Genomic DNA, 14,914 nt, shown 5'->3' with positions numbered 1-14,914 from the left:
TGCCAGTTTCACTACTTGTGGTATAATTTCCAGTGCAATTGGGCTAACTGGACTGCATGTACTGCCACTGCCATAGAGCACCTAAATGCATTATAATTAATCAAAACTGTTTAGACATTTGCCCGGTATTTTGATTTGACCAATTTAAACAGCAGGTACTAAATTGTGACCAGTTTTCAAAATGTGATGCCAAATTTTGATTAATGCCCATCTTGGCTTACTTTTCAAAATACTGTATGATGCTGCCATTGTCTCGAAATGTGCACTATTTTAGAGTGAACACATGATTCCAATGGATGCATATCTCTATTTAAAAAAACATCTTTGCATCTATAACGTGAGGAACCTTCTGTGGGCTAATGATCTTAATGCCATCAATACAGAAATCTAGTCTGTTTTAATATTTGGATTGCTTTTAGGTGCTTTTGTCAGATGCAAGTGTTCCTGGTGAGGGTGAACACAAGATCATGGATTACATAAGAAGACAACGAGGTACATGTGCTGCTTTATTATTGGGTGTGGTGTTTTAATGGGGTGGAGTGGGGGGAGCGCAGTTGGGAGGAGGGGCAGCGGCATGAGAAGCATTGATTGTATTTTGTTACAACTATTAATTTTTGTCTTGCAGCTCAGCCAAACCACGATCCAAACACTCGGCATTGCTTGTGTGGAGCTGATGGTCAGTGGTTCTTATTCCCCTCGTGTGAACAATGTAGATTTAATCCTGTTAAAAGGTCAAGTTCATCTTTCAGTATTACTTGATGCAAATGGCCAATAAAATAATGCTAATCCTGTTGTTTTTTGCATAGCTGATCTTATCATGTTGGGATTGGCAACTCATGAAGTGAGCTTCACCATAATCAGAGAAGAGTTCAAGCCAAACCAGCCAAGACCATGTCCTCTTTGTGCCCAGGTCGGTCATGAACTCAGCGAGTGCCAAGGTTTGCCAAAAGAGAAGCAAGGAGAGGTAAATTCAGTCAAATTCCTTTCATGATAAATTGTTACCATTTATGCTTCATAAAAATCAATTTTCAATATAGCTGGGAGCTGATATTCACTGCATTTCTGAAATGAGGCATGATTTGGATTGAAATTTGGATTGAAATAAGAGGTTATGTATGATGCTGTAAATTGGGTAACAACACTGGCAAACATTAACATTAACAAATCTCAGCTCTGGTATTAGAATGCCAAGATGCTTGTTCTTGCTCCCAGGCTATTGCATTTCAGAAAATCTCTCGCTATTTAAATAACATTCTACTTATCCTCTTTGTTGTGAGGTATGGAAAACTTAATTTCTTGCAAGTGAAGAAATGATATGGATAGGAAAAATTGAGGGGTCTGGGCCAAATATGGGTAAATACGGCTAGCTTAGATGGGGCATCTTGGTTGACATGAATGAGTAGGGCCGAAAGGCTTGTTGTCGCTCTCCACGACTCTGGATCGAGTGACCTGCAGCTGCTGCTTAAAATCAGAACTTTTTATTCTCTTGCTCTTCTCACAGATCCCCTATCTATCTTTGCGTTAGGAAACATGGATACATTTCATTCGGACCTTTTATCCAAGTTACTAATATCAGTTGTAAGAACTTTATAAAATTTACTTGTTATGGCTTGCCCATCTGAAAATGATCCTTTTTGTTTGTTAACCAGTTTTCCTTTTTGTATTTGTATACCATGATCATCTTCACAAACCCTTTCCTGTGGCATTGTATGATTTGCCTTTTGGAAATTCAAATGCATTACACCCCTTGCATATTAGCTCCCCTGTTATATACCCTGTGCGTTATGCAAAAGCAAAGAACTTAATAAATTAGGTGAATCTGATTTCCCTTTTGTAATAACACATTGAACTGAAATTGAAAGATATAGTATGGAAATGGGCCCCTTGGCCCACCGAGTCCACGCTGATCATTGATCATCAGTTCACACAAGTCAGACACAAAAAGCTGGCGTAACTCAGCAGAACTGGCAGCATCTCTGGAGAGAAGGAATCGGTGACATTTCGGCTCTGAAGAAGGGTCTCGACCCGGAACATCACCCATTCATTCTCTCCGGAGATGCTGCCTGTCCCGCTGAGTTACTCCAGCTTTTTGTGACTATCTTCAGTTTCAACCAACATCTGAAGTTCCTTCCTACACAGTTGACACAAGTTCTTCATTATACCATTTTTGCATCCATTCCCTACACGCAAGGTGCAATTGAGGGGCCAATTAATCTTCAAACCTGCACTACTTTGGGGTGTGGGAGGAAACCAGAGCACCCACATAATCAGAGGGAGAACGTGCAAACTCCATACAGACAGCACCTGCGATTGGGATGGAATCTGGGTCTCTGGTGCAATGAGGCAACAGCTTGACCAGCTGCACCACTGCATAATCTGACTAATCAGACCCTTTAAAACATAAGGATGCAGGATATTTAGTCCCATTAATGTTTGTTTTACTGTAGTGATGTGAACTGATTTCTCACTCTCTTTTCCTATGTTTTCCAATTTTTTGCTTGCTTTTGGTGCCTTTTGTAACATGTTGTTTGATCACTAGATTAATTTTGCTATAGTTACTCTTTTTGAGGAGCATATTATTGCATTTTCTCTGGTATTTTAAAAGGAGCATTTAGTTGGCACTAGAAGTAACCCTTGCTTTCCCGCTCTCCATCCCTTCCCCTTCCCAGTTCTCTGACCAGCCTGACTGTCCCCAATTACATTTTATCTCTGTTTGCTTTGTCATCTTCCCCTAGCTAGCAATGATCTATTCTACATTTTCTTTGAACCGCATCTCTTTTGATGACTCATTTTCGCACCTTACCCTTCGTCATCTCCATGCCTCCGTCCTCCTAGACTCGGTCTCAAGCAGGGTCTCAACTCGAAACATCACCCATTACTTCTATCCAGAGATACTGTCTGTCCCGGCTGAGTTACTCTAGCATTTTGTGTCAATCTTTGGTGTAAACCAGCATCTGTGGTTCCTTCTTACACATTTAGCTGGCACTTCATGGTCTTTAGCAAATTATACAAATAAAATTGTTTCCCGATAGGAAAGACTGGATGGGCCATTAAGATCATGTTGAAATATGAAACTGTAACTGGAATTTACACAGTATCAAATGCTACCATGCACATTGAGATGCTGTTATAGATGGCTAAATTGTTGAAGTGGCCTTATGATTTTAGAGCGTGTGTGCTAAGTCCTAGGGCTTGGCATCTTGGCAGCAGAGGTGCCAGTGATGGAGTGAAGAAAATTGGAGATGTGTTACAAGACAAGGTTGAAAGATCAGCGTTCCAGCGGGTTGGGGTAACAATTGCGAGACTAATTGTGGTCTTCATTGGAAAATGTATTTTGAACTGGACCCAATGTATTTTCCGTTTTAAATTCATGCTTTGGTTTATTTTTTCTTTAGTTTGACCAGTTTGCTGCTCCGAGTGGTTCAGATACCGAGTTCATATTTATCCGATTACCTGTTCTGCGTGAGGTAGGTCAATTCAAGAAATATTTAAATTGATTAAAGTATTGAATATTTGCCGTGGACTATGATTAAATACTTTTTTTCAATTACCAGTACCTGGAAAAAGAATTGACGATGGCAAGTCTGCCCTTCACATTCGATTTTGAGAGGAGCATTGATGACTGGGTTTTCATGTGTTTCTTTGTGGGAAATGATTTCCTGCCTCATCTGCCTTCGCTGGAAATTAGGTATGTTTATTTAAAAATGGGAATATCCCTTGTCTTTTATTGGTGTTGATATTGATTTACTGGGGATATGTAATTTCACAATTAGCTTTTTCTCCCCCAGGGACTTGACACCATGCAAACAATTTGGAGAACCTCAAACGAGCATTTAAAAAATAAAAGATTTTTTTTACTCCAGTTTTAAGATATTATCGTTAAATATGTTCTGTTAACATCTGGTATGTTGGCCTAGACAATTAACAAAGAAGGCCAGTAGAGCTAAATTTACATCTAATAAATAAAAAAAAATCCTTATTTCCAATTCCAACTGTAATTGCTGCTTTTTCTATCTAACCTTTTGAGGAGAAGCTTTATGTCGGCATCTGATCAATTTTGGGGACGTGGCTTTGCTGTTCATGTTCACTCTTACTGTCTTGTGCTCCTGATTGTATATAATTGGAGCACAAGACAGCTCCAGATTTCATTATTGGTTTCACTATGTTCTCAAATGTAATCTCATTAAGATCAAATATGGATCTCAAAGTGGTGGTAGTAAGAGCACTGCCCACGAGAGCCGTGATTCTTCTGCCCTCCATTTTACTTTCAGATTTCCTGAACCCTTGAATATATCAAGCAGCTGCAAAACTTAAGTTAGCCCCCAACTGTATCAAAATAGATATAGATATGCATATGGACGTATAGAAGGTAGACACAAAATACTGGAGTAACCCTGCAGAGAAAGAATGGGTGATGTTTTGGGTCGAGACCCTTCTTCAGACTCTTCCCCCTATGGATAATAGATTTGGAGAGAGTGTTTTTTGAAATGCAAACAGTTCTGTAAAATTGACAGTTTTTACTGAGAGTTCAGATGTGGTGGCTGAAATCTTGATCTCTTTCTTGAAACTGAGCTGGGTACTTTCTGCTTATTTTTTAGGGAAGGTGCAATTGATCGACTAGTGGGGATTTACAAGAATGTAGTACACAAGACTGGAGTAAGTACAATTTTTAAAAGGTGTCGCTCGCTGTATTTCACTCCCAAGCCAAATTCAGATGAAATTAAAACATTCTTCTTCTTTTCAGGGATATCTCACAGAGAATGGTTTTGTCAACTTGGAACGCGTTCAGATGATTATGACTGCAGTTGGAGAAGCTGAGGATAATATCTTTAAGAGGAGAAGAGAGGATGATGTAGGTTGATTCATGTTTTAGGTCTATTTTATGTTAAAGATATGATAATCAATAGTTCAATTTAATCTAATCATGGAGGACTTCTTCAGATATTTTTGAATTTAATTGAATAACGAATGAAATATATGAGTCAAAAATCACTGCACACTAGAAGTGTGTAAAAGTCTATCGAAAATCTTTTCATGGGGTTGGCATAAAAAAAGGTAATGTCTGCTTCACTGTTATGAAACTTGGGCGTAAAATGGGTATCGAGGCTTCAACAGACGGAACAGTTGAACCATAGTGTTCTGGATCTAAGTCCTCTTTGCTCTCAATGCTGGTGAGCATACATATTGAATGCAAATACTCACGATTGTAGAACAAAAGTGCTTTAAAGGAATTAAGCTTCTGTAAATAGATATTTTTTAAGTCCACTGTTAAACTAGTATCACACTTGAAATCTACTTACAGGTGTCATTTCGAAGAAGGATGAAGGAAAAAAACAAGAGGATGAAAGTAAGTAATTTCCTGATTGTGTCGCAGATGTGCTATTAACATTTGTTGGATTTTTAAGAATGTTTAATCCAAAATAATTCTATTGGCTGAAATGTTCTCATTATAACTGCTGAGATAATGGGTGCATTTTAATGTTGGTTAAATATATCCCTCACTTGTTTAGTTTTAGAAACAGTATTGGAAAAACTTGTAAGAATTTCTACTGTGCTCTTTGAAATAGATATTGCTTTCCCATAGTAAAATACTCAACTATTCCAGATAATTCGTGTTAACAAAGTCAAAGTTTTAAGGCCTGTCCAAGTGCATAGTGTTGAAAGAATGTAGATTCAATCCCTATTTCTACACTATGTTACAATGAAACTGAATAGGTGTAACTATCAGAGATACCATTTTAAGATGGAATGTTACATTGACAGGTTATTTGTCCACATGTGGATTTTTTCACACAGAGTTGTGAATCTGTGGAATTCTCTGACTCAGTGGGCGGTGGAGGACGGTTCTCTGGATACTTTCAAGAGAGAACTAGATAGGGCACTTGAAGATAGCGGAGTCAGGGGTTTGGGGAGAAGGTAGGAACGGGGTGCTGATTGTGGATGATCGGCCATGATCACATTGAATGGCGATGCTGGCTTGAAGGGTCGAATGGCCTACTCCTGCACCTATTGTCTATTGGATGCAGAATATATTTTGTTTATTTCAGTCAACGTTCCTGAGAACAGATTATTTTATTATTGAATAGTAGTTTGTGAGCTTTCTATATGATTCTATACGAGCAGCTTTCAGTTTCACTGTACATGTATAGTGACAATAAATGGCATATCATCATTATTGGCTGCTACATTTATAAAAATGCAACTGTGCTCTTGTTTCAAATGTTCTTTATTAATTCTAAAGTATTTTGGGATTGTTGTGAAAAGAACACATAAATATATCCAAATTCCACGTTTTGTATAAATTACTTGAATATAGACAATGAATTTGCTGATAGAAACATAGAAAATAGGTGCAGGAGTAGGCCATTCGGCCCTTCGAGCCTGCACCGCCATTCAGTACCCCTGATCCCTTTAGCCACAAGGGCCACATCTAACTCCCTCTTAAATATAGCCAATGAACTGGCCTCAACTACCTTCTGTGGCAGAGAATTCCACAGATTCACCGCTCTCTGTGTGAAAAAATGTTTTCCTCATCTCGGTCCTAAAAGACTTCCCCCTTATCCTTAAACTGTGACCTCTTGTTCTGGACCTCCCCAACATTGGGAACAATCTTCCTGCATCTAGCCTGTCCAACCCATTAAGAATTTTGTACGTTTCTATAATATCTCCCCTCAATCTTCTAAATTCTAGCGAGTACAAGCCGAGTCTATCCAGTCTTTCTTCTTATGAAAGTCCTGCCATGCCAGGAATCAGTCTGGTGATCCTTCTCTGTATTCCCTCTATGACAAGAATGTCTTTCCTCAGATTAGGAGACCAAAACTGTACACAATACTCCAGGTGTGGTCTCACCAAGGCCCTGTACAACTGCAGTAGAATCTCCTTGCTCCTATACTCAAATCATAGAAACATAGAAAATAGGTGCAGGAGGAGGCCATTCGGCCCTTCGAGCCAGCAACACCATTCTTTAATTCAATTTAATTGTCATTTGGACCCCTTGAGGTCCAAACGAAATGCCGTTTCTGCAGCCATACATTACAAACAAATAGACCCAAGACACAACATAATTTACATTTTACATAAACATCCATCACATCGCTGTGATGGAAGGCCAAAAAAACGTATCTCTCCACTGCACTCTCCCCCCCCCCCCCCCCCCCATGTCAGAGTCAAAGTCAAAGCCCCCTGGCGATGGCGATGGCGATTGTCCCGCGGCCATTAAAGCCACGCCGGGTGATGCAAGGTCGCACACCGGGTCTTGGTGTTAGAGCCCCCGGCGTGCGCTCGCAGAGTCCCGCGGCCATTCCAAGCCGCGCGGGGCAGTGATGTCAGGCCCCGCTCCAGGAGCTCTTCAACCCCGCAACTCGGGCGGGAGAAGTCGCCGTTGCAGGAGCCCTGAAAAGCGGTCTCCCTCCAGGGACCCGCGGGCTCCCGGTGCCGCCGTCCGCCAGACCCGCAGTTGCAGCCTCCGAATCTCCGGAGGTCGGGCCGCAGCAGCAGCAGCAGCAGCGCTCCACCACCGCTCCACCCGCTCCAGACTCGGCCAGCTCCGCGACGAGGTGAGTCGGCACCAGAGTCCCTGGTCTTCTCCTGTTGGAGGCCGCTCCACATTGCAGCCCCAACCGTGCAGGGAGAGATTTAAAAGTTACCCCCTCCCTCCCACCCCCCCCACACACACACACCCCAACAAAAAATAACAAAAACTACATAAAAACATAGACAAAAATAATAAAAACGCGGACGGGCTGCAGAGGTCGCGCCGCCTACCGATTCATTGTGATCATGGCTGATCGTCCCCTATCAATCCTTTTGCTATGAATGTTAACATACCAATCGCTTTCTTCACTGCCTGCTACACCTGCATGCCTACTTTCAATGACTGGTGTATCATGACACCCAGGTCTTGTTGGATCTCCCCTTTTCCTAATCGGCCACCATTCAGATAATAGTCTACTGTCCTGTTCTTGCCACGAAGTGGATAACCTCACATTTATCCACATTATACTGCATCTGCCATGCATTTATAGGGCTCTCACTTAACTTTTTTTCCCTGTTGCCAGCCGGGCAACCTTGGCAGCTTTTTAGGTTGCCAAATGACAGTTTAGGTGGTCATTTAAGATGGCTTGCATGACGCGTGCGATAATGTGCTCGGACGAAGTGCGTAGTTACCAGTCGGAATTATGGTCAATGAAGCATTCACATATTATTTCTGCTTCAAATAAAGTCACAAACAAAACATATTCACCAACCAAGACATGATATATACCACAATGATATGCAGCAAAATTACAGTACAGTATCTCATCTCTTTTTACACGTTGCAATGAATGCAATTTTTATTATCTCTTTCCTCTTCCAAACAAAAATATGGTTACTCAGCATATGATCAACCTCGGTGAGACCAAGCACAGGCTTGGCGATCGCTTCGCACAACGCCTCCACTCAGTTCGCAATAACCAATCTGATCTTCCGGTGGCTCAGCACTTCAACTCCCCCTCTCATTCCGAATCCGACCTTTCTGTCCTGGGCCTCCTCCATGGCCAGAGTGAGGCCCACCGCAAATTGGACGAACAGCACCTCGTATTTTGCTTGGGTAATTTACACCCGTGGTATGAACATTGGCTTCTCCAATTTCAGGTAGTCCTTGCTTTCTCCCTCCCGCGCGCACCCCCCCCCCTCTCGACATCAGTCTGAAGAAAGGTCTTGATTCAAAACGTCGCCTATTTCCTTCGCTCCATAGATTCTGCCTCACCTGCTGAGTTTCTCCAGCATTTTTGTCTACCCATTCACACATGTTCTGTTATCCCACTTTCCTCACCCACTCCCTGCACATTAGGGGCAATTTTACAGTGACAAGTTAACCTACAAAGCCAATGCGTCTTTGGGATGTGGGAGGAAACCCACAGGCTTGCAGGGAGAATGTGCAAATTCAATACACAGTGCCCGAGAACAGGATCGAACACAGATCTCTGGCGTGTGAGGCAGCAAGTCCACCAGCTGTGCCACTATATTTTATTTTCCAACACACAAAAAATTATACGTTGATAACTTTGGTTACTTAAAAAAAGAAACTACCCATTTTCTGTCTTAAATCTCTAAGTGACGCTATGTCCCCCTTTACAGCGACTGTGTGTTCAGTACATTGGCCATAAATTTGCTGCCTAAAATTGCCGGAGACCCGGAATTGAACCTGAATATGGGTGCTGTCTGTATGGAGTTTTGTTTTCTCGTTTATAACATTGCTTACAGAGTGCTATGTTTACATATTGTGTTGTGCTGCTGCAAGTAAGGATTTCATTGTTCTAACTGGCACGTGAGAGAATAAAACACTCTTGACTATCCCTGATGTGTGGGATAGAACTAGAGCACTGGTCATCGGTGCTCGGCGTGGACTCAGTGGGCGGAAGGGCCTGTTTCCATGCTGTATCTATAAATTAACCTGAAAACACTAAAACCAGAGGAAATGTAAAGAAGGGTTTCTACCCGAAACGTCACCCAATTTTTTCTATCCAGTGATGCTGGCTGCTCCATGTAGTTCCCCCGCACAATTAAAACATGGAAGAGTCTTCACCTTACCATAGGTACCAGCCACATGCAACTAAATTTAAGGTAGCTTTTTTTTCCCCCCCAAGAACCCTTTTTTTGCTTAAGTCCAAGTCAAGAGTCAACAGAGTTTTATTGTCATGAGTCCCAGATAGGCCAATTAAATTCTTGCTTGCTGCAGCACAACAGAATATGTAAACATAATACGGAACAGGAGATAAAAGTTCAGTGTGTCTATATACTATAGACCATATATATACACAATAAATAAACAGATAAAATGCAATAGGCTGTTATTTTTCAGAGTTTGGTGGTGGTGGGTCCACCAGTTTAAATTCCATTTTGAATATTTTTGGAGGACCAGGAAACCAAGAATCAAGAGTTACTCCAGCTCCAGGGAGTGATTCTGCGTTGTTTTGCAGGGGTCGTGGTGAGGCAGCGACCAGACAGCAATGGCGGCCAGAACTCCCACAATGCAAAGGGAGGGAGAAAGTGGCCGACGCCAACCAGTTGCCGTGGCAGTGTGCATGTGCAGGGCCACACATGCGCACAACCACGGCCGATGATGTGCTCGGCGTCCGGCCGTGCCGAGCGGAGACCTGAGACCCGAGCCGAGAGCTAGCGCCGAGCGGAGAACCGTGTATTCATAGCGATAGGCTTTGAGTATAGGAGCAAGGGGGTCCTACTGCAGTTGTACAGGGTGCTGGTGAGACCACACCTGGAGTATTGTGTACAGTTTGGGTCTCTTAATTTGAGGAAGGGCATTCTTGCTATTGTGGGAGAACAGCCTAGGTTCACTGGGTTAATTCCCGGGATGGCGGGACTTGCATATGAAAGAATGGATCAAATGGGCTTATATTCACTGGAATATAGAAGGATCAGAAGGGATCATATAGAAACATATAAGATTCTTACGGGATTGGACAGGCTAGATGCAGGAAAAATGTTCCCGATGTTGTGGGGAGCCCAGAACCAGGGGTTACAGTTTAAGAATAAGGGGTAGCCCATTTAGGACTGAGATGAAGAAAAAAACAATTCACGTAGAGAGTTGTGAATCTGGAATTCTCTGCCACAGAGGGCAGTGGAGGCTAATTCACTGGATTTATTCAAGAGAGAGTTGGAAATAGCTATTGAGGCTAACGGAAACAAGGGATATGGGGAGAAAGCATGAACGAGGTACTGAATTTGTATGATCAGCTATGATCATATTGAATGGCCTATTACTGTGCCTATTTTTCATGTTGTATCTGGGGAAAATGTGCATTCCATTATAGATTTGTTACAGTTTTGGGACAAGATTGCTTCTTAAAGTTGGTTGATATTGGTCTGATCTGTGCCCCTCTGGTTGTGCTTTTTGCTTGATTTTCTTTTCTTTGGGGAAACTCAACCTGCTGATCTACCTTTTGCAGTCATTTGGGTGTGCTTTGTGATTCTGTTGCACTCTGCTTATCTTGAAATTGTGTTGATTGCTGGTGTGTTGTAGATTTTTTACTTTTTTTTAATCAATGCTCTATCTATTGCTTTTTTTTCTTTCATCAGACCGATGCACCATCCTTTATTCCAGGTGGACAGCTTGCTCCACAACCTTTGGGCCAGCGAAGTGGCGGAAGTAAACCTCAGGCCGTTCAGAACCCGAGACAGACGGCCTATGACATGAGAGTACAGAATAGGGTGAGATTATGATAGGCATTAGGAACAAAAGCAAGTGTTTTGTATGATGATCAGATGTTCAAATAGAGTTTATCACCTATTAAAGTAATAGACTTTATATCAGAAGAATGATTTTAACTATTTGCTGCACTATTAACTATTTAACTAAGATGCTGCAGCTCTTGAACAAATTTTGAGGCCTCAACTGGGGGTATTGTTTTGTGGAGACTTGTATTTATTTTGTCGAATTTGTCATGTTAGTTCTCTGCCCACTGTTATTTAATAAGAACATCATCCCATGTCTAGAAATAATATTTTGTGTTTTTGTAACAAGTACACTCTCAGCTTTGTGGGATTGTTGACTTGGGTGAGATCTGGATTAACTGAAGTCTGTCCATTCTTTGGCTACATCCATGTTTTCCTGTGTCAGATGATAAAGTGAGAGAAACGGCCTGCTTGTCCAAGCAGTTTTGAAATTGATCTGAATGTTTTTTTCCTCAAACACTCGAGAGACATGGGTTGCTACAACAGTTACATTGAAAATTCAGTAGCTTCCTCATTGCTTGCTGCTCAAATGATCATGTAAAGCAAATGCACACGAAGCAGTGGCCGTAAAAAACTAGATTTCCATGTTTTAGATTCATGGATTTATGGAAAGAAGAATGAGCTTTGGTAAAATGACAATGAACAAATGTAAAAAGCAACAGACCCTTCTGAAAGGAATTCAAGAACATGAGTGGGAAAACATTGTGAAACTTATTGACTAATGATTCCCAGTTTTCAAATGGTTGCCTGAAAAGGCATTTTTCATGGGAAAGGAAACAATTTGAGACTGAAGAAAATGGCCTTGAAATCTAGAATGCGTGGATTTAGCTTTGGAAGAAAATGCACTGTAATTCTGTTGGAATTCTTACTGGATACAATGGTTGGTAGACGAGGAGAAAATTGAATTTATGCCTTTCAGAAAATGTTTGATAGGGTATCTTGACAATCTTGGTATGAGTTGGTGTTGTTTTATAGCTTTTCCATTTGGAAAAAATAGTTACTAATGAGCCTAAAGAACATATTTTCTCTAATCTCTGGAGCTAGAATTTACTTCCTTTTGTAATTTTTTATTTTGTGTTGTTTTTCTTCCCTCTTGAAAATGGTTGGGTAGAGACTCGGATGTGTGGAGTTTGTATGTTCTCCCTGTGACCATGATCGTTTTCTCTGGATGCTCTGGCTTCCTGTCACACTCCAAAGGCATGCAGCTGTGTAGGTTAATTGGCTTCTGTAAATTAGCCCTAGTGTGTAGGATAAACCTTGGTGATCGCAGGTTGGAGCTACCCTGGTGGGCCCAAGGGCCTGTTTCCACACTGTATCTCTAAAACTAAAGAATAGCCATTCTTGAATGAGCCAGTCTTACCAAATTGTGACAGAACAATAGCCACAGTTGGTGAAGCATTGAATTCTAGTTGCCGTATGGTAATGAGCATATCGGGGCTGTGTATGAGAAAATCAAACTGATAACGAGGATAATCACAAGGAGAGAGATTAAAGAAGACAAAAGAGACTACAGATGTTGGAAATAAACTGCTGGAGGAAATCAGCAGGTCAGGAGGGAAATGGACAGGCAGTATTTTGGGTCAGGACCCTTCAATTCTTCCCCCTCCCCCCCCCCCCCCTCCGACGATATTGCCTATTGATTTCACTCCACAGATGCTGTCCGACCACTGAGTTCCTCCAATAGTGTGTTTTTTTGTAGGAAATTAAAGAGACATGGTTATTTGAAAATTCATTTTTTATAGGAAAAAATAACACTTTTAGGATTGCTCCAAACTCTAGAGATTTGGAAACATAGAAAATATGTCAGGTGTCTTTAAACCCGGCAACAGTAATTTTTGAGTTTCATTGTAGGATGTTGTCAAGACAGTTGAAACATTCAGAAATTATTATTATTGTTGTGCACTGTGTACAAAATAAAACGAGAGAGAGATTTTTTAAAATGGGTCAGCCCAGATGAGTACTGATCTAGCCTATGTAATGTTGTCGGAAGAAACTGCAGCTAGATACAAAATGCTGGAGCAACTCAGCGGGTCATCTCTGGAGAAAAGGAATAGGTGACTTTTCAGGTCGAGACCCTTCAGACTGAAGAAGAGTCTCGACCCGAAACGTATTCCTTTTCTCCAGAGACGCTGTCTGACCTGCTGAGTTACTCCAGCATTTTGTGTGTATCTTGCGTACTTTCATTACTTTGTTATCCATTCATGTGGATATTTATATGAACTCTTTGTGTGCTGCCCTTCAGATATTGGTTTTTATTTAATCTATACACAGAAGCAGAATTGAGGTTTTGAACCACTTTGTTTTACTTGATGTCATACCTTAAATTCATCTAATGTACCAAACTGATTGGGCATCAATAGCGGCAACTACATGTGTTCTTCATTGCTATCTTGACCATAAAATGGGGAGAACTGCTGTTAACAGAATGGACAGTACACAAAAATGCTGGAGAAACTCAGCGGGTGCAGCAGTGTCTATGGAGCGAAGGAGATAGGCAACGTTTCGGGCCATGTTGGACAGTGTTGTCTTCAACTTTGTTCTTAATCTACAAGTCGTCTTAACTTGCAGAGCTTAGGGTGTTCTACCTGAATAGATGTTGTTCTATATGCTGGCTCGATAGGCCAGGCAAAGTTGATATTCTATAATGCAGGCTAGCAGTACACAATTAATATTAATTTGACATTTTCTTTTGTAGAAGTAAAGAGCTGAGTAGAGGTAGACTTGCTTTCCATCTCCCTCTGTAGTAATTTACCTCAGGGGGCTTTTGTTGTGTTCCTGGATGCCTGAAATGAGAGGAATACAAGTCCTCAGCATAATTTCCTGTTTGGTTGAGCACAGTTCAAGTCCCTTGCATTTCAGAATGGTTGTCTGTCACTATGATAATGGCTATTCATTCGTCACAAGAGGTCTACAGCACAGAAACAAGCCCTTGAACTAAAATAATGTTTCCACACTAATGTTAGCGTACTGGGCCTTATTCTTTAGAGCCTTTTTATTTAGAAAGCACCCTCCCATCATCTGGCACCACACTCACGGCGATCAATGATATAAATATCTCTGCCAGCGTCCCTGTAAGTTCTTCCCTCACTGCTCACAACGTCTGAGGATATACTTGATCAGGTCTCGGGCTTTTTTCGATCTCTGTGTATTAAGACCCCCAGCACCACATTATTCAATTACAAGAGAGTAAGGATACTGAGGAGCAGCTTGCTATGTATGCTGGCCTTCCCAAATCTCTTAAAGGGGCAAGACATTATCAGTTCCTCCTGCTGGTCACCTGTTTCTGGGGAGCTACATTACCTTTTGCTGTCTTCTTCCCTTTCTGAAGGGGTCTGTGCATTCTTTTACCTCACTCTCAGACAGTGTCTCATTGATATACTGTCCTGCAGGCACAAACTCAGTAACACATTAATATAATATCTTGTGTTCCCCACTCCCGTTTTTATTTGAAGTCAGTCCTTTAAAGTGGGGCTTGTCCCAAAAGTCGTATGGGTCGTCGGTGTTGTTTCTTTATTTAATTTTGGGTTATCAGCCGTGATCACAATGAATGGCAGTGCTGGCTCGAATGGCCTCCTCCTGCACCTATTTATAAATTTTGGATTCGGTCTTGAAATTGTATAGTACTCCTGCACAGTAAGTTTGTTTCTTCTCTCCCTAGTGCCATTTCCATCCCTTAGAT

The 14,914-nt window shown here is 41.5% G+C and overlaps 1 protein-coding gene across 3 annotated transcripts in view; it reads left to right on the top strand.

Moving 5' to 3' along the window:
- The window catches only part of xrn2 (5'-3' exoribonuclease 2), a 68,672-nt gene that overhangs the window by 15,380 nt on the left and 38,378 nt on the right, over positions 1 to 14,914 (top strand). For 2 of the 3 annotated variants that reach the window (XM_055638979.1, XM_055638978.1), the window contains exons 7-15: positions 420 to 492; positions 626 to 676; positions 807 to 964; positions 3,396 to 3,467; positions 3,555 to 3,688; positions 4,599 to 4,656; positions 4,745 to 4,852; positions 5,303 to 5,347; positions 11,080 to 11,211. In XM_055638979.1, the coding sequence (XP_055494954.1) occupies positions 420 to 492; positions 626 to 676; positions 807 to 964; positions 3,396 to 3,467; positions 3,555 to 3,688; positions 4,599 to 4,656; positions 4,745 to 4,852; positions 5,303 to 5,347; positions 11,080 to 11,211 (831 nt within the window). The remainder of the gene's footprint in view (positions 1 to 419; positions 493 to 625; positions 677 to 806; positions 965 to 3,395; positions 3,468 to 3,554; positions 3,689 to 4,598; positions 4,657 to 4,744; positions 4,853 to 5,302; positions 5,348 to 11,079; positions 11,212 to 14,914) is intronic. The other variant, XM_055638980.1, reaches the window with a different exon arrangement.

This window comes from Leucoraja erinacea, chromosome 8 (assembly GCF_028641065.1).
Source record: "Leucoraja erinacea ecotype New England chromosome 8, Leri_hhj_1, whole genome shotgun sequence".
Lineage (NCBI taxonomy): Eukaryota > Metazoa > Chordata > Chondrichthyes > Rajiformes > Rajidae > Leucoraja > Leucoraja erinaceus.
This window is presented reverse-complemented; position numbering and strand designations above follow the sequence as displayed.